The sequence below is a fragment of the Alosa pseudoharengus genome, unplaced genomic scaffold (genome assembly GCF_046254945.1).
Source record: "Alosa pseudoharengus isolate Yale_2024_CS ecotype anadromous, Long Island Sound unplaced genomic scaffold, YU_APseudo_1.1 YU_APseudo_1.1_scf_11, whole genome shotgun sequence".
NCBI lineage: Eukaryota > Metazoa > Chordata > Actinopteri > Clupeiformes > Clupeidae > Alosa > Alosa pseudoharengus.
This window is the reverse complement of record NW_027468576.1, coordinates 7,514,059-7,540,304: the sequence shown is the minus strand read 5'-3', so window position 1 is coordinate 7,540,304 and position 26,246 is coordinate 7,514,059. Positions and strand designations below refer to the sequence as shown.

The 26,246-nt window shown below is 42.0% G+C and overlaps 1 protein-coding gene across 1 annotated transcript in view; it reads right to left on the bottom strand.

The window, feature by feature from the left end:
* Positions 1 to 223: 223 nt before the first annotated feature.
* The window catches only part of tbl1xr1a (TBL1X/Y related 1a), a 44,563-nt gene continuing 18,540 nt past the window's right edge, over positions 224 to 26,246 (bottom strand). The window contains exons 2-17 of the mRNA XM_076277892.1: positions 25,916 to 25,990; positions 17,416 to 17,481; positions 8,116 to 8,218; positions 7,657 to 7,802; positions 6,941 to 7,160; positions 5,808 to 5,940; positions 5,343 to 5,484; positions 5,060 to 5,123; positions 4,815 to 4,912; positions 4,552 to 4,612; positions 4,127 to 4,248; positions 3,714 to 3,788; positions 3,408 to 3,535; positions 2,923 to 3,088; positions 1,228 to 1,329; positions 224 to 581 (exon numbers count right to left, since the gene is read on the bottom strand). Of these exons, the coding sequence (XP_076134007.1) occupies positions 555 to 581; positions 1,228 to 1,329; positions 2,923 to 3,088; positions 3,408 to 3,535; positions 3,714 to 3,788; positions 4,127 to 4,248; positions 4,552 to 4,612; positions 4,815 to 4,912; positions 5,060 to 5,123; positions 5,343 to 5,484; positions 5,808 to 5,940; positions 6,941 to 7,160; positions 7,657 to 7,802; positions 8,116 to 8,173 (1,542 nt within the window). The 5' untranslated portion in view covers positions 8,174 to 8,218; positions 17,416 to 17,481; positions 25,916 to 25,990 and the 3' untranslated portion in view covers positions 224 to 554. The remainder of the gene's footprint in view (positions 582 to 1,227; positions 1,330 to 2,922; positions 3,089 to 3,407; positions 3,536 to 3,713; positions 3,789 to 4,126; positions 4,249 to 4,551; positions 4,613 to 4,814; positions 4,913 to 5,059; positions 5,124 to 5,342; positions 5,485 to 5,807; positions 5,941 to 6,940; positions 7,161 to 7,656; positions 7,803 to 8,115; positions 8,219 to 17,415; positions 17,482 to 25,915; positions 25,991 to 26,246) is intronic.

Here is a 26,246-nt window from a genome sequence, read left to right as displayed (position 1 = left end):
GTACAGTACCAACGACTTGCTTGCATTTTTTTTTTTAAATAACTGTATTCTGGGTTTAAAAAAAAATCAAACAGAAGCAATTTAGAAAGAAATGTAGAAAGATGAGTGTTCCATGTCATGCAGCTGGGACCTAAAGAACTGTTCTGCTGTAATAGGGAAACCAAACGCTTGCCTCCGCATGCGGAAGCCCATATGTCTGCACACGCAAAACTGAACTACCAACAAAGATTAAAATCCTTTCTTTTATTTTGATGAGATTGTTTTTTGAAGAACGAATAGTAAAATATCTTCCAAATTTTGGTACATATATGGGTCCTTTTTTTTCTTCTTTTTAATGTTTAGTCCTCCATTTGTCTCACAAAAGTCCCTTTCATGTCTCTGGTTGGAATCACATCGTTTTCCTCTTCGTCTGCAGGGTCAGGGTGCTTGTTGTTTGTTTATTTTTGTAGTGGCTGGCCATGGTTCAACAGGGACTGTAGCAGTACATGGGGCAGGGACAGTCATTTTGGCTATGTACACATTCATAGTCGGTCCATGGCTTCCAACAAGCAGCGCTATTTCCGCAGATCTAATACACAAACCTGCAGGAGAAAGAGATGACGTCATCAGAACAGTCCGGAGTTCATTAGTGTGTTACAGTAAAAGGAGAAATGCATAGACTGTGTAGGAGAGAGCCGAGCCCTCACTGTGGGGTTACACATACATTTATTGGACTGGCATGTCATACAATATTCCTACTTTTATACTGTACCATGATCATGATGTCAATATTTAATACACTGTGTCATTTTACATGTCCTTTGTCATCTCATGTTAATGTGTTTATAATACAGTATATTGTGCTTATATGTGCAGTATGTACTGGTCAAAAAATATAAATACCGGTACCTATACAGCAAGAAATCTCTGTATATCTGTGTTCATCACATATCTTTACAGCAGTTTATCCGATTCAAAGTAAAACACACTTGGACCCAAGTCAGTGCCATTATTTGAATGTGAAAGGTTAAAGGTTAAAGAGATGATTAAAGGACATTTAGTGGATTCTGACCTAACCAATATGGCAGTGCACAGTGAATGTGTGTGTTTGCGTAAGGGGAGGGGAGTAGCAGCTGTGTTACAGTATACTGGAGATGTGTTATGTGTCTTATTGGAGAAGTGAACACCTGCTCTAGGCACTCCACCAGTCATTATTAAAAAGGTAAATACTGTAGTAAAACTACTTACGGATCCATCCGACGCACTTGCACCCACTTTGTCTCCTGCTGCATTCCAGCAAACTTCAAAGATGCCCCCTGTTCCCCTGTAGCTATGGACTAAAGCACCAGTCTGTAGACACAAGACAGCATACAACAGTGTTCAGTACAAATCTGTTGGATCAGTTTAAAGATGATGCACTTTTAAAGGTGCTCTAAGCGATGCCACGTGTTTTTTAGGCTAAAACATTTTTATGTCACTTACTGCAAACCAGAGTTTCCGCTAGAAAAAAAATGGTGCTGGAGGTTTCGTTTTCCGGACATTTTGATGATATGCCGGTCAAATATCCTATTATCGCTTCTTAATTAGTCAAGTTGAGGAAAACTGGAGACAGGCTATGTAACTTAAGGAATGACATAATCAGGCTGAATAGAATGCAACATGTTCATTAGCCTAACTTACGTAAACATGCCTAACAAGATCTAGCCAGTATGTATGTTTTCATGGACAGCAAGAGTCCGCTTCGTTCATTGTTTTAAAAAGGCTACGTTGTTTGTTGCTGCTACCCACGTTATCGCCAGTGGTTCCACTGTTTAACTTGCACGAATGAGCGCTCACACCACTACCCCCTAAGGCTATGCCTCTTTATTTGATAACAATAAATTAAGAAATGTTTCCTATTCTGGGAAATGTTTAGTTTCTTTTTCTTTTGGTCCGCGGTTCAATGATACCGTTTAATTGTGCCGGAAATTATCCGCAGACCAGCAATCTCCTCGTCGAGGAGGCTCTAACCCTGCAGATCATAGACAGAGAAAGCATAGGCCTACTGTACGCTTTGGGTACAGAACACAGTTGCATGTCCAGTGTACACGGAGAATTAGTGTCTTGGAGCGGCCGCAACCCTGCAACTCCACTTCCAACGTCATGATTCCGACAGATACGCTCGACACTTCTGGTGGTGGTGGAGTTGACCGGACATCTGAGGCTTCAGACGTTACCAATTTATCATCATCCATCGCGTCTGGCCTCTGAAAAAACTTTTAAGGCTAGTCTGCCTGGGCCTGGCCATGTTTGAACCGCCTCACTCATTTGTTCGTTGTTTAACATGGGCGTTTTAAGCAAGCGCTTCCTATTTGAAATGCAGCATAGGCTATGCGTGTTGTTTAATAGCTTTCAAACGGTACATTTAAAAACATAGCCAGAGGACGTATTGCTTTAATATAGGCTTACATTTTAAGGCTTATTCTCAAATTCAAATTGCGTTGGGATTATTAGCCAATTTCAATCGGACAATTTGACCGGAGAGATTTAATTTTGTCGGACATTTCATTTTTTTTCCGGCCAATGTCGGAAACCCTGCTGCAAACATCACCTAACCAACCGCTAGCTGTCTGTGTCCTCAATACACTGTAAAAAAACGTGATCTCTATGGACAGCCAGGGTCCAAAAACGGCAACAAAAACAACCTGGGCAAACCTAGCCCATAAAAACATAACAAAATGTTCCAGCAAATCACAGATGAGATGCGCGTTTAGGAGAGTTTCAATTGCACGGGAGGGAGGGGGAGGAAGTAGTGAGCTAGCTCTCTGTTTTGTTTGAAAGTCAACAGAAGTGACATTACCCAGCATCGCTCAGAGCACCTTTAAACAAAAAAGAGCAATAGCTTGGTCTACTCCAGATGGCAGAAGCTAATGCTGGCTAGCCACGCTCTGCTGGTGATCTTACCTGTGTGTTCCAGATATGAACACACTTGTCGAAGGAGCCACTGGCCAGGTGTCTGCCGTCTGGGCTGAAGGCCACACTGTAGACGGGCTCCTGGTGTTTGGTTAGCGTGTGGATGCAGATCCCTCTGTCCACGTCCCAGAGCCGCACAGTCGAGTCGAACGACGCACTGCCCATACACACAGGGACAGGGACACGGTCAGACAGAGCTGGGTCTCAAGAACTGGACATGGAATGCCCTCAATTCTCTCTAACAATCAGCTTTGTTACAGCTGTAGTGTGTTACAAAGTCTCTTGTTTAAGTATGTCAATTGCCAATAATTAACACTGTCCAAGTTTGTTATGTAATGTCGTTATTGTGATGTGTGTAACAGGAGATAAAGCTATGCAATGTATTTTATGGCATCACCACGAACTGAGTGGAGTCTGAAATGGAATCTTGGAAGGGAATGGAACTCCAGACTGAAGCATGATTGATTAAAACATACCTGGCGAGCATTAGATTGGCATTGGGGTTGTTGGTGCCAGGGCCTGTTGGACTCCACTTGATAGTGTAGATCTCTTTGCTGTGAGCTTGTAAGTCATGGACACAGGTATCTTGTTTCATACTCCAAATCTGGGGAGAATGGAAAACAAGTTCACATCAATGCCAGAAAACCCAAATAGGAAACGAGTATTAAATTTTTGAGCAACAAAATCCAGCTCAGAATTCCCATATTCTCTATATTCAAAAATTAGCTGGTTGCTATCAAGCTATAAAACACAAACAAAGCCCATTAAAGTGTGAATCTAACCTTTAAGGTCATGTCGTCTGAACACGATGCCAGCAGATTGCCAGTTGGATCCCATTTGATAGCATTTACTTCATTCTGGAAAGGAGGGAAGCAGGGAGAGGGATGAGCAGAGCTGGCAAGAGCACAGACACACTCCTACTACGAGGCTGCCAGACACACACGCACGCACACCACAAATCCATTTTAGTACACTTCACACACATGGCAACACACACACACACACAAACACACACAGTCCTAACATGGCGCACACACACAATGGTAAACAGATACTCACAAGCACACACACACACACACACACACACACACACACACACACACACACACACACACACACACACACACACACACACACTCATACACACACAGTATTAGACCTAGGCTAGCATTTTTTGCTTGGGGACAGGACTTACTGTGTGTCCTTGGAATGTCTTGATGGGCCTGTCCTGTCCAAGCTTACAGACGTGGATGCACATGTCCGTGCTGCAGGAGGCGAACGTGTTGTTGCTCTGCCAGTCCACGTCCAGGGCAGGCGCTGTGGAGGGAGAGGAGAGAGCAGGTGGAGGGCCACATTTAGATTACCACCGCAGACAGGCCAGAGAGGCAGCACAGCACTGCCAAGTGCTCAGGGTAGCCTCAGCAAGCCAACCGTGCAAATAATCTAAACAGGAATCTTCAATGTGCATTAGGCCTATAACTTGTGCAAACACTGGCTGAGATTACAGCGCCTGTAATAACATTTCTATGTGAGCTATTGCGCATGTATACTGCATGGTGAGTTGTTTTGATACCATAAGCGTATGAGTAACGCAGTGGGAGTAAGAGGATGAGGGTCTACCTGAATGGAAAGGGAACTGCTGCTTGGCTTCCCCTGTATGGGCGTCCCAGATGATTGTAGTCTAGAGGGGGGTACAGCACACAATATGAATAAGGAAACACTTTTTTTCACTCCACACACACACACACACACACACACACACACACACACACACACACAGACACACACACACAGAGTCAGGAACCCATATCATTTCATTCAAATCAAGAGCCAACAGTCAAAAACAGAACAAATGTGAAACAATGGAAGATCAGAACTCTTACTTTATCAACTCCCGCGCTAAGGATGAAGTTTCCTTTCTTGTTCCACTTCAATGCAAAAATAGGACCTTTGTGTTGACCTAAAGTACTGGCGAGGTTACCTGGGACAGAGTGAGAGGGCAGGCCATATGAGGAGCAGGGAGGAGTGTGTACTCTTCTTTAGAAAACATAGCAGCCTTCACCACAAAACATAGCAGCCTTCACGACAGAGGAAAAACAGAATGGAGGGAAAAGAGAATGTGTCTCACCATCTTTTGTCCATATCCTTGCGAATCCATCATAGGAGCCAGTTGCTAGTAGTGTACCCTCACTCTGTCAGAGAGAGATGAGAGGCATTTCATTTGGAATCAAAACACTGCCTTTGCATTGCACTGGCCATGCTCTTCAGTTCTATCAGAATTCACGCGGCTTCAGTAGTCACCTTGCTGAACAAAAGTCAAAGGTATTCCTCTGACAATAGTGAGCCATCGATATTCATTTGGAAAGTGAGCAGGAGGGCAGATGGAGAGGTGAAGAGGCAGATGGACTTACGTTCCAGTCTAACGACGTGACGTCTTTGTTGCTGGGCACGTCCTGGCCGCCCTCCCGTATGCAGTGGCGCAGCACCAGCTGAGTGGAGCTACTGGTGCTGTTCTCACTCAGGTTCCAGATGCGCGCCGTCGAGTCCCCAGACCTGCACAAGGACAAGGAGAGAGAGAGAGAGAGAGAGAGAGAGAGAGAGGGAGAGAGAGGGGGAGAAAAAGAGGAAGTCAGCAAACACACACCTTCAAGCATCCAATAACTGAAGACCAGCATCAGAAATGAAATACGACAGAGGAAGGCAGAATAAAAGTGCAATATCCTCTCAGCACTGATGCTAAAAATAAACACGAGCAGAGGAGGGGGAGGGAGGGGAGAGAAAGTGAAATGGGCAAAGACTGTTCCCTGGAGAGGTGTCGGAGGCAGAGAGGATGGAGACAGAGGGTGGAGCTGGGGTAGTGGGGGGTTGCTCCTCACCCTGAGGCCAGCAAGTCGCTGACGGGGTTCCAGGCGCAGATGAACACTTCGGACTCATGACCACGCAGCACCATGGCCTTGTTCTGAGGGATCTCCACATCCCCATCCACTTCCATCATATCAGCATGATTATCTGGGTTGACATCCACACACACACACACACACACACACACACACACACACACACACACACACACACACACACACACACACACACACACACACACACACACACACACACAGAAGGGAAAAAACACACAGTTAGAGGCCATGTAAGGACAGCACACCTTAATATAGCAGTCTGTCTGCATCAGTGGCCACAGCAAGCACTGCCCTAGAAAAGCCCACGTGACAACACATTCACACAAGATACTATTAGCCTGCTGTCACCTCCACACCAACATCTTATTTCAGTGTGCTCCTAATTCAGCTGCACATACTGTAAGTACCAGCATTCAGCCACTATAACCTTATCTAAAAATGTCAATATACATGGATCTTTATATTTAGCCATCTAAATGCAATTAGCAGGCATTTGCCAGGGTATTTTGTCTAATGCAGAGTACTACACAGTGTGCACTACATAATGGATGAATAGACTCCCTACTAAATGGATTGCCATGTAATAAGATATATTTGTTTGTCTTTACCACAAGAAAACAGATTTTATACCTGAAATTATGTTGATTTTTAGGACCTTTTTTTAACAACATGTGTATTTCCAAGACAATGTCTTCTACAATACTGTAAGGCAACTATTGTTTAAATCCTAACCTATTTTCATAATAATAACATATATATTTTCATATCAGAAAAACATTTAAATGCATTTATTCTCATAAGGATAAAGTATACAGAATGTGTAAATTCATGGCTTTCTACTACTTATCCCTTACTCAGCACAATACAGAATACAGACACATCACTACTGAACAATTACTCAGCATTTTGGTGACAGAAATATCAACTTAAGACCTCTTGATCTGAAAATGTTTATTACTATTACATTACTACCAGATGTCCACAACAAGCGTACTGTACATGTGCATCATGTGCACTCCACCTGTGATTGGCTATCTGTAGCCTACGCTCTGGCCAGCAGCCCAGCAGGAGTCCTGGCCTCCCAGACTTACTGGCTAGGGTGTGCGCTCCGTTCTCCTCGCCGTTGGCCGTGTTCTCTCCGTTCTTGGCGTTGGCCTGCATGTTGGTGGTGGGTGGCGCGGGCGCGGCGGCGGCCTGCTGCTGGGCCAGCTTGTCCCGGTAAGCCTGCTGGCGCGTCTGCACCACGTCGGGCATCACCGCGTCGATCAGCGACAGCGACTCGATCGGCCGGCCATCGAACAGCGTGCCGTCCTGCAGCGAGCCGAGTCAGACGTCAGGCCCCAATCTGTACCCCCAATGTGCGCCCCTGCCCTATCTGCATGTCTGGAGGTGGAATTCCTTCTGCTAGACGCACAAGGACCTCACTGACCAAATCTCTCTGCATACTTATCCCTGTACCAACACAAACCAGAGCTGCCCTCTACCTGTATTAAAAATCAGATCTAAGGTATTTGTTCGTATTAATGAATAATTAATAAATAAAAAATAATAAAGTGCTATACTTCAGAAAGACAAATTATTGCTAATTACCAACTATTGACAATAATTACAGCGAAGCGATTTTAATTACCAACAATAAACAACAAAACAACAATTTATGAGATAAGATAGAAAATGACTTCCTAACGACCTCATAAAGTACGAAAACCAAGATATTTCTGAGAAATGTTTAACGGAGCTGACATGTGGACCGATGGGGATTTAATTTGCATGGCTGTGTATGTGAGTGGCTCTGTTTCTCACTCACCTCATTGATGCTGACTTCTGCCTCCACATACTGCAGGCCCTTCTGGATGATGGAGATGAGGGCAGCAGGGGGCACTAGCGCTCCATTGATGTTGGACTGGCTGATGTGGCTCTCTATGCCAAATGTGAAGGCCGAGTGGGAAAACCCTGGTGGGGGAGGGGAAACACACTCAGATCAGTACAAACACAAACTTGTGCTGTGGCCACGCAAACGCAAACGCAAACGCTGCGCGCGCGCGCACACACACACACACACACACACACACACACACACACACACACACACACACACACACACACACACACACGTACGCACACACACACACACATGATACACACACACACACACACACACACACGTAAACAGACACAGGCGAAAAAAGCAAGTGAACTGACATACGCATACATAAATACACACACTTACATTTTACACACGAGCATGAGTGAGAGATCGGCTTACCTGACTCCTGCAGGTATCTGTACACCAGGAAGTTGACCTCATCGCTGCTTATGCTCATCTTTACACCTGCTTACACCATGAGGTCAGCACACAGGACACAGGCCTGAGACACAGAGGGGGGAGGGGAGGAGAGAGAGAGCAAGACGTAAGCACACATCCAGAGAGGGAGAGGGGGAGAGAGAGAGAGAGAGAGAGAGAGAGAGAGGAAATAACTCTGTAGGCCTAACACCTGGCAGTAGCTAAATTGTGAGTCTCTGCACGGTCTTCTCTAGTGGCTTTCGACATTTAGAAACTCATTGGTTGTGCAGCGAGTGTTCCGCTCCCGGCAGCCGAGTTCAGGCAGGGGCAGCGGCTCTGGCTGCCAGGAGGGACACAGGCCCTCTTCACAGCACCCGAGGTTAAAAGTGGACAACCAAGGCTCCTCTTCTTTATTCAACCAATAACAAGCTGTTGTACCACCGTTGGCCACCCCACACCGGTGGCGCTGTTGCACCAGAATCTCTTCGAGTGGCCTTAGTCACCTGCAGCTGTGGTGGTATGGCATGTGAGTGAGAGTGTTTGTGTGTGTGTGTGTGTCTTTATATGTTCAATGGAGACTGCTTGGAGCTACATTCTTCACTTCACTCACACTTGATAAAAGGTTTCCAAAGACTACAAGAAAATGTCTTCAGTCTGTCAAGCCACTCTGCAGACCAGAAACGATCATGTGTAACTATAACAGCAAGAAAGGGACAAAAGTGGACGGTGTCACCTCGCCATTTACAGGCTATGTGGGTCAAGACAAATCTATAGTACACAAAATAACATTGTGTACACACTAAAACCAATTAACGTTTAACATTTGAGGGCATTCAGGTGTCATTCAAACAAAGATACTGTCCTGTCCTTCGGAGTCCAATCCTTCACATAACTCAAAACCATAAGACACTATCCTCGTCAAAACATTGCATAATCTCGACTGGGAGGAACAGTCTTAATGAGATGCAACATGCCAGCTGCAAAGGGGCATTTTTATGAAGCCCAATTGAATTACAGGTTGTGTAGCTGTTCATTGATGTCGTGTAAAAAAGGTTTAGTGGTGGGGGAAGGGACACTGAGAGCAGATAGTCATTAAAGCATTGGGCTAAAACAGGCTACATGTCTCAACTATTTACTCTTCACGCGTTCTACAATCTACTATTTACTGCTTGATTTATGTTGTGGTGGGTTACGAGATCTGCATGCAATGGATAAGCGCTGCGATTGCAAGTGAATGTAACAAATGTTTCTGCCTCAGAGACTCCGGAGCGAGGTTGAGCGCCCGAGACATTCATTTCTTTTTCATGGCTGTATCTAAGCGATGAGGTTTTGTTCTATTTCGAGAGGAGAGAGGACACAGCTGTAGTGGTGAAACACTGTTTTCTCTTCCTGCAGAGTGCATTTGCAGCGCGTGCTTCTCCATTTGAGCAGTTTCAGGAGCCGAGGTGACCTCGATGAACCTTGCGTTGCACTCAAATGTTGTTGCAGTCGAGCAGGAAATGGCATGCATGTAGGCCTCAAAAGTGAGAATATATAGCTATATTTCTGACTAGGAACATAATAGGCTAGAGCCCAAACAATAAGTCTGTGCTGTTATTATCAATATAAGCTAGTGGCAGATCAGTACCTACATTTATAACAGCCCAAAAGTGATCATTTAAAAAGGAACAGCAATCCCACGACTGGACTTTCTTCTACTGTACTACTGTGTTTAGAATTGCGCAGTTTGTCCACAGCGCACGGCAACAGTACATCAGCTCCACTGATTAGTTTTTGGTAGCCAGTTTAGGTGTCTCATGCTCCTTGCAGTCAAAAGAAGATCATGTTCAAGCCTACTGGAGTTTACATGCAGGTAACCTAAAAGCACTTCAAGTAGGTAGTCCGCTTCTCGTCTCATAGTGACATTATTGCAATAATAATCGTGGATAGTAGCACAGCCTGGTTCCACCCAACAGTTTTTCTCATATCATTTTCTCTGGGAGATCACAGCCTGGACACGTTGGTATTTGCGTTGTTCGCTCAGCCACTGGGATGGCAAACCAAGCAGCGACCACAGGTGGTGGCTAAGTGCAATGACGTTGCAGTGAAATGTTTGTTTCAAAACATAATGGTAAGAGCTGGTGACCGTCTACAATCAGACAGTAGTAGCAATGCTAGCAAATATCGAGGAATTAAAGCTGGAGCGTACAAATACTGCTGTGAAAACACCTGCTTTGGTTTAGCTCTAGAACCTCATAACACCAATAAACTTAGACATTTATACTCCAGACTTTCCCTCATTCTGCCACTGCTTAGCAACAATACATCTAAACTGAGCCTTGTCTTCCAAACTGAGACCGTGTGCTTGCTGCTAAGAGAGTTGCCGTTGCTATTGCCATTTCCTCAGAATTTCTCTGCACAAGCTTGTACATCCCCTCCTAATTAGGTGGGGTGGCTGAATATAGAGTGGTAATGTAAAAGATCAATTTATTACAATAATGGATATTAGTGGTGATTATCAGGAGCAGAGATTAAGTAGAGGCTCTTTATTAGAGAGCGGTGCAAATAATGTAACCACTGCTTCCAGATGCAACGTCCGTGTAAACCAAGGTAAAATGATCTGATCTGGTACTGATCTCTGTCCAATCAGAGTGTGCCTTACTAGAGCTGACACATCAGTGTAGATGACCAATTACATGGTGTGTTGCTGATAAAAGTGAGAGTGATGTGCTCCCTCAGAACAAGCCTTGAATCAATTTGTTTCATCTAAAGGCATTGGCACAGTGGAAAGTGCACATCTATACGATTGAACAACTATTGACACAATGGAGAACTGCTCTCCTCAAAGCCAGCCGCACAGGCTTGCACTGCAGAGCTGAGGAAGGGAATTCCATGTATTTGGGATCGCACGCTGCTATAGGGGGTGGGTGGGAGGGGAAATTCCCTTTCTCTGCAGCCGTGTAAAAAGGCAGAGCAAATATGTCAGTTATGAAGGAGCTAGCCTGTGCTAAGACACATACACAACACAAGTACTCCCACTGTTTACAGTTTACAATAGGGGTGTAACGGTTCATGTATTCGTATTGAACCGAAACGGTACGGGCGTCACGGTTCGGTGCATGAATTTACACGGAGAATACACGGTATAAAAATACATAAAACTCGTGTGCGGATTAATTAATGTCATGCGCAATTACTGTTAAGTAGCGAGAGTTACGGGAGTTCTTTAGCGACACCTAACGCTAATCTGTAGCCTCGCCTTAGCTCTGAAGCTCTGATTGGCGCCTATGTTTTTTTTGTCAGGTCGTCGGTCGAGTCCGTCAGTCCTCAGCACTAAGGTTAGACCCACAAGAGTTAGAGGATCCGCTGGTCTCTTTAAGATCGCAAGTTTGAGAACTTCAGTTACAGTAACGTTAGTACAGGCGAAAGACTGGTGGATAAGATGAAACTGTGTGTCGGCGTTGTTCAGCAGTTGTTGGGTATGTGAGTGGAAAAAATGCTACACATATTCGAAGCCATCACCCAGATGATGTAGGCTACCAATCACTGAAACGAGGGGAAAAAACTTCGCCTGCGCTTCAGTAGCCTTTGGATACAAATAGGGCCAAAACCTATGGCTTAAATTAAATGATTTCGTAATGACAGAAAGCTATGTAAATCGCTTGGTAATTACCTTTATGTTGGGGTAACTTGTAACTTCTCACATGAGGAGCTGGTAGTGTTAAGTGCATAGACAGTAAAATAAAGTGACAACGCTAACCAGGCTATTAAACAAACCATGCTACGGTGAGTTAACGTCAAAGGGCAAAGTCACGTGACTTCTAGTTGTAGTCTGTTTATGAAATTTATGAAAGCAATTTCGTTTTTTTAAAAAAGGTAATAGTGTGATATTTTCACAGTTAGTAGGCTAGATTATTACTTTACACACAATAACAAAAATATTGAGGCAAATTGTAGACCCTTCCATATACAACTAAACACAGATGTTGAAGGTCTTGCTTAAGTGGACTTTTAAAAATAATTTTTCTATGTAATTTGCACTTTCAGAAATAAGAGATGCTGTAGGCCTATTTTCAGTTTTATAGCTGATTGTCTTATTTTGTTTACAAGTTACAGATGGAGTCTGGGTACTTATTGTACTGTTTAGCCTACATCTTACACACTTCAGGCTGTTGCAGAAGAGACTGTATGACACTAGGTGGTACAGCCTGAGACATGTAGGCCTACAAAAAAAAATGCTTTCTGCATTTTTGTTTTGCTTTTCCCTCCATTGTACCGAACTCGTACCGAACCGTGATGTCCGAACCGAGGTATGAACCGAACCGGGACTTCTGTGTACCGTTACACCCCTAGTTTACAAGCACTGTAAACTCTACCTGGGTATATGTACAAACAAGGCAATTTCTCGTGGGCCTTTGTTGCTACTGTGATCTTGTCAGGGTAGATGTTGGTGAAACAGTTCAGCCTACTCTACATTGTGCATTCAATGCTTCAGTAACAAACACAGACAGGGAGAAACCCTCCATGTAAGAAAAGGCTGTTGGTGTGGCCCTCATAGACCTGGTTACAATTAAATCTTAGCCTAGTGCAACTGAATGTTCGTGCACTATCACAAGGGCACAAAAAAAACAAGGCTTCAAATCTCTCTCTCTCTCTCTCTCTCTCTCTCTCTCTCTCTCTCTCTCTCTCTCTCTCTCTCTCTCTCTCTCTCTCTCTCTCTCTCTCTCTCTCCCTCCCTCTCCCTCTCCCTCTCCCTCTCCCTCTCACACACACACACACACCTTTTGGCATGCAACCCGAGACAATGTGTAATAAAATCAATGGAAGCACAAATGTAGCACACAAATCCAGTCAAACAGGAACACAACAAATCGAATCTTTTTTTCTTCAGCTGTTTCTTGCTCCTTACCTAATGATTAAATAATAGCTAACAACACTTACCCTGTGTTAACCTTACAGTAAAATTATTAGTAATGCTCATATTATGATACAACATTCATTCTGATAAAACTGTATCCAGACATCTAGTGGGTAGGCCTACACGAATATGGAAGCATGTATGCACGCACACGTGCACTGATACACACCCTCACACGTACACAGGGGATTATTCATAACCCTTGGCCTTTCTCGACAACACCTGGGGCTGAATATTTGTTTGGCGGCATTACAGCCAGCTTTTCAGGCACCTCCCTAATCAACCATGAACTTGATCCACAAAAGGCACTCGGCAGGACTCCCCGTACAGAACACAAAGGGCTTACTCTTGCATAAGTCTGCCACAAAAAAGAAGGGGGTGGGGGAACCGGTGCCCCAGCCTTAAGGTGCCACGATGCTGGCAAAATCTCTCACTGCATAACAATGCCAGCAATCAAACCATGATTATTCAAATAAGATGTTCAAAATTGAAACGGCAGCCTGTTTAAAGTTTGAAATAAAAATCTGACAATCTATTCTTAGCTAGACTAGGGCTATTTGAGGCCCCCAAAATGATCGCATTTGAGATTAGGCAGGTTTCAGATCTAGTTCAACAGCATCAGAATATTGGCACATGTTACATTGGCACATACATGAGTCATGGAATTTAATGTATTGGAATTTATTTATGGTAAATATTTTTTTAATGTTTTTTTTTTGTGTTGCTTTATGTGGTCCTTCATTGATTGAATATAAATGCGGCCTTGGTGAGAACTTGTATCAGAACTGATTAGGCCTAGCTCTTTTTAAAACATCACATCAAACGCCAGTCACCATTCACTCTTGAATGCATTTGTTATCACTGTGATATCTATAGATCCATGCGCATTAATAAATCTGCTCATGTGTGCTGTTGCAGGGCAGAATTCCTTTCGCCATAATGACAGGTGTGGATCAGTTACAAACACAAATGTGAACCGTCAAACCATAAAGATGGGACCTGTTTGGAAACAATGGATAGAGCTTGCATGACCCACAGTAGCTGTCAAAGCATAAAGATGGGACCTGTTTTGAAACAATTGATAGAGCTTGCATGACCCACAGTAGCTTGCACTGCATTTGATCCCTCGCCAGACAGACATGTAATACATTACTTCACTGTGGGTTGTTGCCCTCACTCAGGTGAAGAGTAATGTTTTCTTTTGTAATCCATGTAATAATAAAACATAAATGATATCCAATAATAATAACATTGTTAGATGGCGCCAATCCATGTGTGATGTGACCATAAACATGTTGAAATGTCAATAAATTGCATCTGTCAAATCGGTTATACTTTTTAATTTGCTTCCCTTATGCAATATTACAAACTTACTATCCACTTACAAAACGTATTCAATTATGAATCCCAGGGTTTAGTGGAACCATTAGTGTTTCCATGGAGCTGCCTCATCATTATATATTGTTCTGGTCCCCTTGCAATTTTTTTGTCAACAACTTCCAAATTGAAGATATCCTCCCCCACCCCAACGCCTCATTCTAACCACCAACGGCACATGGTCTACATCCCTTTACGGCAGACACACAATTAGACAGAGTTCAAAGGCAAGGCTTCCCTGATCAATCCAGAAGGGAGACAATGCAATGTGCTTATTACACGCCAAACGCTAGCAGACACTGTCACAGTGGATTAGAATTGATGTGACAGTAAACTGCTTGTGATGCAACACAATCACCAGGCGAAGGAACGAGTGCCGGTCAGATTAATGTGGTCAGCCTGCTTGACCTAGTTTGGCATTTGAGATCCATCAGTGCCAATTTGAGCACAGTTGGGGGGTGAGGGTGGGGGGCAGTGCGTGGCAGGGGCCTGAATGGGTCCGCTCGTCTACTTGATGGCTTTGTGTGGCGCTCCTAGCATCCCGCTGGCCTGACACAGGTCACTGGGCTGCCTCTGGGACGCTACTGGAAACTAAGTGTCACGACGTTCTCAAGGGAAGTGGATGCGTTTGCTAGAATTGCTTTGATAGCATTCTGCTGAGCACCTGACCTCTGACGGAGACTTTTACATGATGATGCATTGTTTGCTTGAGAATTCATGGGGGATTTTTTCCCCCCAGAAAATACAATCGGAACAGTTTAGAAACACTTAATATTCAATTAGCATTCATTAGTCACACTGCCAATAAATCAAGTGAGAATTCACTGTGCCATACCCATGTTCATCAGTGCAACATCTGATCTCTCTATTTTAGCTACCACATGCATGTTATCTACTGATAAAGTCCAAGATTCCAATGATTCCAATCATGGTTTCCCATGATATTAATCTATCACAATGGTAGTAAAGTTTGACATGAACAAGGAGGGAAGCCGATCTCATGAAACTATAAAACCTAATTAAACATGAATTTCATTTCACCAGGAAAAATGTTGTGATGCATTTTCCCTGTGGAAATCTAGCTGTATACCGACAATGGCACCGTGCATTAGAAAACAGCACATCTGGTCACGCTGTGGGATCTCCGTCATCTCATTTCCTCCCCATTTTTATAAATGAAGGTCATGGCAAAGTCATTGGCAGCCCTGTTTCAAACTCTTAATATGTGTGGTTACCAAACTTGAATAGCCTATGATAATTGCTAAATCAAACTTCATGAAAGTACCACAGCAATTCAAAATTATACAGGGACACCATTTTTTTTTGTACATAAAAAAAGACTTGTGCCCAAAATGTGGATGGAATTCCTTGTGAATGAATTACAAAGATTTTGTTCAAAACACTGTTGTTTGCCGAAAGAAAGTCAAAATGTAGTCAATATATTAAAACTGATCACCCACGCAGTTGAAACAGATTTATAACCTTCACAGTCATTAATTGAAGATGCCAGCAATCACTCTGGCTAAACCATGAATGAGAATGGGATTATTATTAACCACATTACTTTCACTGCTGCAGCTAAGCGCCATGCTCCCGTCTTTGGTGTACTATGCAAAGCAGTCAGGCAGAAAGACACACATGGAGTGAGGCCGATACGCCATTCAAATCGCCACCTATCCTGCTGCTAATCAGAGCTTGGCAAATGTTAACAATTACAAAGACAGCCATCAACTTCCTGTTGCAACAGGAAATACCATGGCCTTGACCTTGACAAGCAGGTCGTTTATCTCTTACATGTTCTATGTCTGCTAAGTCTAAAGAGGTTGTGTTATTCTGTTCTTATCTCACTGCGAATTATGGATGCCAGCAGCTTTGTTCAGAGGAGCATGCAGACGAATAGCTTTGTGTCTGCCATTTCCTTAGACAACCAGTTGTGTCTGCCATTTCCTTAGACAACCAGTTGTACAAATCACTAAAAAAAAATTGTCAATTGAACTTTTCCCCATTTCAATCAAACAGAGGTGGACATACCACTGTGAGATTATCAGGGTTCTTTTTTGTTGGCCAAGTGCCAAAAGCAGGTTTCAAAAATACTTCAAAACGTCAGTGACAAACCACAGGGTAGAACAGGTAGCTGGAGGACAGGCGAATAATGAGGCCTCCTCAGCGTCTGTGCTTGAGGGAGGTGCAGAGCAAGACTAATCAATAATAAATTATTTTTTATATCTCTGGCACTCAGATCTCCTCAGACACACCAGCCCACTGCTGTCCAACCAACTGAACTCTCCCCTAGTGCTACTCCTGCAACCCTCTCCTCTGCGCTTCCACTCCCGAGAGAAATGTGTAATGGGTTACTTATTCAAGGTCAGCTACGCGCAACTCTTTAAAACTGCAACAAGGCCAGGCTTTATCTAAATTTGGAGCAGGGGGGTGCTGCCAGAGCTAGGGGGGGGGGGGGGGGGGGTGTTTGGGGTAAAGTGCTTTCAAATGCTTTGCAAAAAGGAAAGACTGAAAACCCTTTTTTTCAGTCACTAAGCTGAATGATTTGACGCCAATGTGGCTATTTTGAGTATTGTGGACTGCAGCGACCTCAATGAGAAGACCTCATTCATCAAATTCACAAACTACGTGGTTGTCACATAGAGGGTTTTGTGTGATTATCACTGTAACTATGGTACATTCTGGTAGCCCTAGCTTTACACTAGTGCAAAGTGCAATTAGCCTAGATATTGAAATATGAGATACAGGGGACTGCCACCATTTTACAAAGTGAGATTAAAGAATCCTTAAAGCTCTTATGCTCCACTCACTGTGCACTATAAAACAAACAACTAAAACTCTATCTGGTAGCATTACATCACAAACTTCTGAGCTTATGTTAATAACGCAAGAGGCCGACTGGATGCAAGTAACACAGGATAGTGTTTCAGGCTGAGCAGAGGTGACGCATAATATGAAGCATTAATTTTTTACTGGCAATGATGCCATTTATAGCCTACAGTACTCACCACAGTATTAATTCTTTTACCCCAATTCAAAAGTTGCACAGGCGTTCTGTCCGACAGTCTTAGCACCTGCAACAACAAAGACAAAAGGACAAAAGTTCATTCATGCTGAAGGCAGACAACACAACACGTCTCCCTTGATTCTTTCACAGTATATTAATATGTACTCCTTGTAATTTCCAGTATACAGCACAACTCCTTCCAACAAAGGAAGAAGCTGAATACTGAAATACACTGTTTGTCATTTGATTCAAGTGAATACAGTCAGATTGAAAAGCTTGAACAGATTGAGCAGGTGATCTTCAGAACCATTTTCTTGTAAGCAGCCAGTGGATGAGTCACTAGAGAGAGCTGAGATGGAGTGTGAGGGGTTTTACTGAGCTTCTTCTTTCCACTGCAAAATCAGCTTTACCATAATATAATTATGCACTGCATGCTTTACTGAGACAGTGTTTGCAACATTCGATTTTTCACAACAGCTCTTCTATTGAAAACATTTTCTTTTGTCTTTTTGTTCAAATAGTCTATGACTGGAGGTTTTTGAGACTGCTTCCAGGGCAAATCTTATCATGCGGTTCAAAATATAAGCGTTTTCTTGCTTGCCGGGTAAATTTAAAAATGCTATGACAGAACTAATAGCATATTTGCATCCATCCACTTAACTCCCTTCAATCCTACTTCACTTTATTCAAAATTCTGATACTTTTGTTGGACTGAGATGGTCATTACGATACTGTGACAATACTGCCACAACAGTAATGCATTGGAGTATTCAACGCATAAAATTGAAAACTGCCATGGGTCATCAAAACATCTTCCAAATAAATCTAAAATAGACTATAATTTGTGCAGACTTCTAAAAGGGCAGTGGACAGAGTACAGATTCATTAATTTAAAAAAGAACGCTAACAGCATGGCAGAACGAACGAGTCAAAACGAGCGAGATCCCATTTGTCTTGAATGCTCGGCAGACTTGGCCCCAGGTGTGGGCAGACTCCTAGATGGATGCATGAGAGGGCCTTAGCTGCAAGTGCTCATCTCTCAGTCTCTGTCACACATTTTGCACTGATTTTTGTTTTTGTATCTCCCCATTCTCCCTATTCTACAGTCTCAGACTCATAAGTGAAATTCAAGAGGGGAAAAAAGCACTTTTAAAGCAGGAGTGATATTTCTACATTTATTTTCTATCCTTTATTTTTTTTAATAACAGAACCACTCAGTGGCATCCATTTTTTGTCAGGCCAGCCTTTGTTCCTTTTGACATGTTCTTTGTAAGACTGGTGGGATGGCAGAACAGATGGAGTGACTGGTGTTGGAGCCAACATGAGGGTGAAATAAAGCCACCTTTTACACAACGCAAATTCGCACAGGCCCCAACTCTCCCTATGCCCCTAACTCCACACACATGGCTTGGCCTAGATTTACAGCAAATAAGCCTTTGTTGTGTTGTGAAAACATTGCGATCAAACCCTAATTTGCCTTAGTGCGTCAACAAACAAAGTGTGAAGTGGTCACACCTCTAGAACATCAAATGAGGGTGGGTTGTAAATCAGTGCCACTGTGTCCATCAGCGCACTGGACATGAGTATTGCTACTGTATTTTCATACACATTTACAGTACATTGATGACATACTTGTTTTATTGTTGGTGTAGTCTGGCGTTACCTAATTTAGGTAGTTCCCTAGATTTAGACAAACTGTGAGATGGATCAGGACAAATGACAATGTGTTCATTAATAAAATCCATCAAATTATCTGTTGTTTGCCATCAATTATTAAACATCACAGTGCTCTGCCTTGTTTACTTGATGACTTCATGTTGAAGGCAAATCTGACAGATTTCTAAATGCTTCTCACAGCAAACTAGCTTGTAATTAATTCATTACAAAGCATGTAATTAATTAGATATCTTTTTAAATCAGTTGAAAGCCTTAGTTATTTTAAAATAGTTAAGCTGTTAAAGCTTGATCATCATAACCTATTCAGTTATGGTAAACTGCATCATAGGCCAAAACACCGTGTTTCACTGACATCATGCTGTCATTGGTACAGTGCTTGACTGCTGTACTGACTATTTTTATGACACAGATAGACCAGGTTTAATAATAAATAATAATACATTTTATTTATATTGCACCTTAAATATCATATAAGATATCTCAAAGTGCTACAGGTTAAAAAGTAAAAAAAAAGAAATGTGGAAATGTTTCAATCTTTTCCAAGCTCAAAACATGACAAGTTAAAGAATTTGCAAGTTTATGTCTTACACTAAAAGTAACATATAGACTTGACTTTAAATCAGTCTCCAGCTCAAATTACCTGTGGGCATTTTCAAGGTACTTTTTGTGTTTTATGTTCTGCCATTGTATTTGAGACTGATGTTTACTTCTAAAAAACATGCCTTTTCTGGGTAGACAATATTCACAACCTGCAGCATAGCAGTTAACATTCAGAAACTGTTCCTCATTAAATACTTTCCCCATAACTTTGCTTCCCATATAATTGCTTCACAGCTGCATCACAGTCTTTTCTGATTCTTAGGAAAAGTTCTACTGAAAGCAGGGTTCCTACTCTAAGTCAGATGTAAAATTCCATGACTTTTCCCTGACTCCGTGACGAAAAACCTGAATTTCCATGACCAACTATAGAATGAGTCATACAATATACCGATCAAAGATTTCAGAGTGGGAGATTAATAAATGAGCAGCATTGAATAAACAAAATTGTGCTAACCACAACCACTCAATCAAGCAGTAAAGCTACCAGATACACCAAATCTGCATGGACATATATTTCAATTTTTGTTTTCTGGCAAGTACATTTTAGACTGCTACAACACAATTCCCCGATATTCTATGACTTTGTCCCACAAATGATAAAATTTCCTGACTTTCCACGTCTGGAATAGACTTGATCAAATTTCCATGATATTCCAGAAATTCCATGACCCATGGAACCCTTTGAAAGACTGTTTCTGAAGTTTTGAGGCTTTTCCCTCCCTCTCATAGGCTTCTCCTCTGCATGTTTGGTGGTTGCACAAAACGGACAAGTTGTTGCCTCATTATGAATGATGAAGAGTGAATTACATCGTCCACTTTTCAACTGACGTTCGTCTATGCATCTGCAGTTCCAAAGCTAACGTTAGTTGAGTACTCTTAAGAAGCTAACAAAGACTGAACACAAAATTGATATTGCACTGCACAAAATTGAATATTGCACTGCACAAAATGGATAAACCTAACACAAATTTGATATAGCACTGCACAAAATTGATATTGCACTGCACAAAGTTGATATTGCACTGCAAAAAATTGATATTGCACTGCACAAAGTTGATATTTCACTGCACAAAATTGATATTGCACTGCACAAAGTTGATATTGCACTCCACAAAGTTGATATTGCACTGCATAAAATGGTCTTGCTGGCCGCATTTGGCCCACATGCCAGGAGTTTCAGAAAACTGCTTTGAATTATGCAATGACGTAACAACAGCATTCATTCGATATTGTCGTAATTGGCACACATGTTGAGAGTGGCTGAATTTTGTTGCACTGTTGCACTTGAAAACCCTGTCAACTCGTCCCATAAAATCAAACATGTTTGATGTAAAATGTGCACTAGCACATACTTCCTCTTCCATGATGTTTGTTACGCCAGTAAAATCAAACATAACGTGGGCAGCTGCTGAGTGGGCTCTCCTGGGAATGCCAGAACTACGGGTAAAATCTGTCAGCGACGTTACAAGGTCAAATAAACAACGGGCATTGAATTTGCTCCAACTAAAAACTCTTACACACTGAGTATTAATAAATATAACCTTCGATTTACCTTCTAGATGTGAAATTGTACCACCCTCCTTTTGTAGGCCTCATTACTCAGGAGCGGAGTTGTACACAAACCAATATTCCACACATACCTGTTTCATCTGTTTAAATTCCTTAATGACATGTCCTTCCAGGTCTTTACCTTCCTTACTAATGTCTTGCCCACTGCCTTTCATCTCACTTTAATTTTCTCACAATTAATGCAGAAAAAGGTGGGAGTGGAAATCCTCATGTTTTGTGAATTGACGGGCGAAAATAATGCACTGTTCATAGTGCAGAATGAATAAGCAACATTTCGAGAAAGCAAAGATTAGGCAGGACTACCATCCTTAGTGGGAGAATCCAGCATACCAATGAGGAAGCAGATGTTTAGTAGGGATGCAACGGTACAGTGTGCCCATGGTTCGGTATGTATCACGGTTTGTGGGCCACAACAACGGTATGTTATTTTCGATATTTTAATATAAAAAAAAACACTGATATAAACAATTAACTATATTTTGCCTATAGACAAAAATGGTAGTGTGACTGACTGGCTTAGTTTTTAGCCTAAATATAGGGTAGTTTTCAACTGCTTTGGTCAAACTATCAGTGGAGAGAGCTGGGGCGCCCCTGTGTCAATCTATTTTAAATTTCGCTCAGCTGAAGTCCCATCCCTTCCGTTTGCCACCATGGGACCTATCTTCGGAAAAATGATGAACGGTAGTCAATGCCAAAAGAGAAATTATTTTCTGGTCCCGATCGTTTCATAGAATTTAAACTTTACAGTCTTCAGTTTGTAAATTGTAAATATTCTCTTATAGTGGATGACAGACGGCAGCACCTTTTCAATAGTGTCTCTGTCTCTTGCTAAGCTCTAGTCCATTCACGTTAGAGCAGTCAGCTGTTGTTTGTCAAACTCATTTACAGAGCGTATCAACCGGTGCTTTGCTACATTAACAGGAACGCACTGATAGGTTGCAGAGGTGAGAGGGCCCAAGCACTGGTTCTCTGTAGGGGTTTTGTGAATGTATAACGTTTGTGTAGTTTGCAGTACAATGATAAACGTTTGCAAATAATAAATGACAGATGTAATGACTTATCGCAGTTCACGTCTGAGCATTGAACCATGTGGGGCGTATCGTTCGGTTCGATAATATACCATTGGATACCTAATGTTTAGATACAATTTGTATGTTTCACCCTGAAAAATGGAACAAAAACAGGGCCAAAAATGGACCCCCTACACAAATGCACCAATCACCATCATCCACAACAGAACAACATTTCCCCATCCTTCCCAAACATGTATTAAAATGGTAGACTATTTTAACATAGAAATAGTGCCTGCGCATGAGCAAATTAAGTCTTTATCTGCCTAAATTAAAGCTCCTTGTGTTCTAATGACTTGGGCAAAAAACAAGCCAGATCAACCAGACTCATACGGGCCTTGAGAGATGGCATAACAGCCGAGCTGAAAGGTTAGTTTTTCTACGCACATTTGGAAGCATGGAAGAATTCTAAACATGTGCGACTACACTGGATTGTATATCATTTTCTGTCCCATTTTACAGCTGTAAAACTGATCTTCATGTGCCTGTATGAGCCATTGCATAGTTCAACAAGTCCAAAAACATATTTCACAACAATGCAAGCTCAACTACCTGCTCTGACAGTTGAATGCAGAGCATCCAAAAAAAACCATAAGAGGTTTGCAAATGAAAAACAAAAACATTGGTAACACATGAAAAGATTTATGGAGCTGCATTCTAGGCCAAAAGAGTTTATCAGCAGACATTTCTCTGTGAGCTCATCATTACATAATCATTATGATATTCTATTATGAGGGTGATTGTGAAGTAAAATAGATGCCTTTATTGTCCTTTCCACTAGTTGGTACCAGACCCTCATGATAATTGCTTCACCTACTGGTTTGGTTTCACTGGAAATGTAGGTCAATGAACACACTCACATTTAGGAGGATGATAAGTATAAGCCTATTGTTTTGGTGTGTACACAGCAACAGAATTGTGATCTACAAACTGAACTTTCATCATAGTAATGCAGCATCCATATTCCATAATGGATTTTGTCCAGTAGCATCCTTCTTTAGGAAATCACCCATTACACAAGCATATTGCAACTAGGGGTCGACCGATATGCATTTTTTAAGGCCGATGCCGATATTGATACTTATGACTTAGCATGGCGGATAACCGATATTTGGCCGATATTCTGGGCTGATATTCATTGATCTGTTGCAATAACAAAATTACATACTGAATTTGATTTGAATACTTCTATGAGTAAAAAAGGGCAAAATACAGAGTTTATAAAATACCAGTAGTACTACATCAGATCAGATAAAAGACATTCTTATATTTAATTTTTGAGTTTTTTAGCACTTGAAAAAGTATCTGTACAAGCTACCAGACTATCATGGTACATCTAAAGTAATCCATGGTCTTGCAAAAAACACTATGTTGCTGGATCCCTCAATCACTGTTTCCTCTACAATGTATTCAGCAGTGGCGTAGGGGCGCAGCTGGATTTTGAGCGCCACTGCAAAATCTTCACATGATCAGTAATGTCACGACAGTGTTTCCCATACATTGACTTATTTGTGGCGGCCCACCACAATATCAACATTGACCACCACACAATGATTTTCCATGTTGTACTATTTCAATTGGATGGAATTCTTTCATTGTAGAGCTATGTGCACCTTTGTAAAGCCTCTCCTTGTTTCTGTCGTCTCTCAACGAACCTACATGCATGTTTAAAGGCAACATTAACAATCTTGCAAGGCATAGAAGACAACTAGAAGGTTAAATTGTGCTTAAATCTTAGTATCATAACCCCGCTGCGCTAATTTGTTAAAAACATTTGCATTAAAGTTAATTCTGCAAACCTACCACCACAAATAGAATTAAATTCTGTGGGAAACACTGCACAACATTTACTTTCACACTGTAAAAGCACAACAGCCAATTTAGGAAATGTAGGCTATATAAAGGTTATGTTTCAGGCGACTACAAGCCCAAAGACAAGCCTGTAGCGCATACATTCTGAAATAGCCTAGGCAGAAGGCTAAGCTAACATTACGGCTACACCCTAGCAACATTGGATAGCTAAACAATTCAGTTTACTGTGCCCCCGTAAAATCTCAAGTCCAGGTTCAAATAGCCTAAATTTCTCACGAAGTTCTCTCGTCACACCTCACGAAACACTGCTCAATGGTTTTAAGTAAGGGATAACGGCTACCGAGTTGTCCCGATACAGAATCAATGGACAAGGCAGATGCAAAGAACTTTCCTTCGCCAAGTCCATTAATTCTGATCGGGACATCTTGAAGACATTTATCCCGCTTATCGCCCAGTTGCCACTATAGGCAATAGTCATGCCTTTATAACACGCAAAGGAAACTGGCGGTAATAACCGTGGACAGTTAGCTTGTTTACAGCTGATTCCATTGTTGCAAAGCCTGGTTCCAGACTCAACCGTCGTTTACTATGGTTGTTATAGTTACCATTCAACAATTCATTTTTTCTACTTCTGGGTGTCCTGTTATTCATAATTAATAGCCACCCTACCAGCCAATCAGAAAAGAGCATTTTTTCTCTCTGGGTGATAATGGTGAATAATCAATCAATGTATCTATCTCAGGGCTTAAAATTAATTTTTCAAAATGGGGGGGAATTCCCCCCTTAGGTTATTCATATAGGGGTGATTTACACAATTTGGAAGGGGGGGGGGTCGATTTTGATGCCAAGTCAAGATTTCGATACTTCTTCGACAATCTTTCTGGGATCAAGTGTTTTGCAATGTTCACTAATGATTTTAGTGAGCATTACTGGCAGACGTGACCTGAGCTAGCAGGGAAGTTACCAAGGAGCTCTCTCCAGATGTAAAAGTTTGCCATGGCTGCGTAGCCTATTTGCTTAAGCGCAAAGTGGTTCTCTCTCTCTCTCTCTCTCTCTCTCTCTCTCTCTCTGCGTGTGTGTGTGTGTGTCTGCGTCTGCATGAGGCTATGTTCTGTTCAACTCGGTAGTTGATCCGTCCGGTCAATAGCACCGCATTCATGCTACTTCATGATTAGATTAACGTCATCAGACAGGCTGTAAAAGTGTATGCGGGAATTTCTCGCATTATGATGGCTAGAGTTGCGGGACTTGAACAAATTCTGCGCAATACCCGCAATCTCGCAGTGAAATGTAGGCCCTGTATCTTATGACAACAACAGCCACTGTTAAATCCAAATAACATTTTCAATGTGTCCAAATTCTTTACTTTTGATATAGGCCTAGCTGCAGAATATGCAATGACCGAGTTACAGCCAACATGGATGTTTAAATCTAGTAGACTAATAGATTCCACATTTATCTCATTTTCCCATTCACTCATTTGAAAGGCAACAAGCACCACAAAAAGGCTTCAAGAATCAGAAATGACAGCACAGTGGGCGGGCATACCTATATTTACTAATTTCACTAACATACAGCAAAATATCTGATGAGTAATTAATGGACATGACAATGAAGAGATTCCTCATTCCTTACTCATGTTCGGGAGTGAAAATAAGCAGAAAATAACCTAGGCCTTTTTCAGATTTAATCAAGAAGTCACTGTTGCCTTTAAGGTAATTCATAAAAATGCAGATGTGCATACTGTTGGAGAACATCAAAGAGTTTCCTTACCATGTGACCAAGTGTGGTTTGAATGCTCGCCGTCAACAAGTTGAAAGCAGTGGGAATTATTGTCAATCAATACACCTGCAAGAGATGGAAAATTGAGAAAAACGTGAATAAATGTGTCGTCTTACTCATGAGTCAATGTTTCCAACACATAGACTTTACTTTGTTTAGGCCTCCCCTATATATCAATGGCTGCCAATGGGTTGGCAAGTATATCTGGCAACCCAATTTAGCATTTTTTTTTATTTCTATTTATTTTATCCATCCGAGTGAATGTCTGTGATCAATTAACTAGTGGACAGGCTCCCCTTGTTCCAACTCTCCTGCACATGTT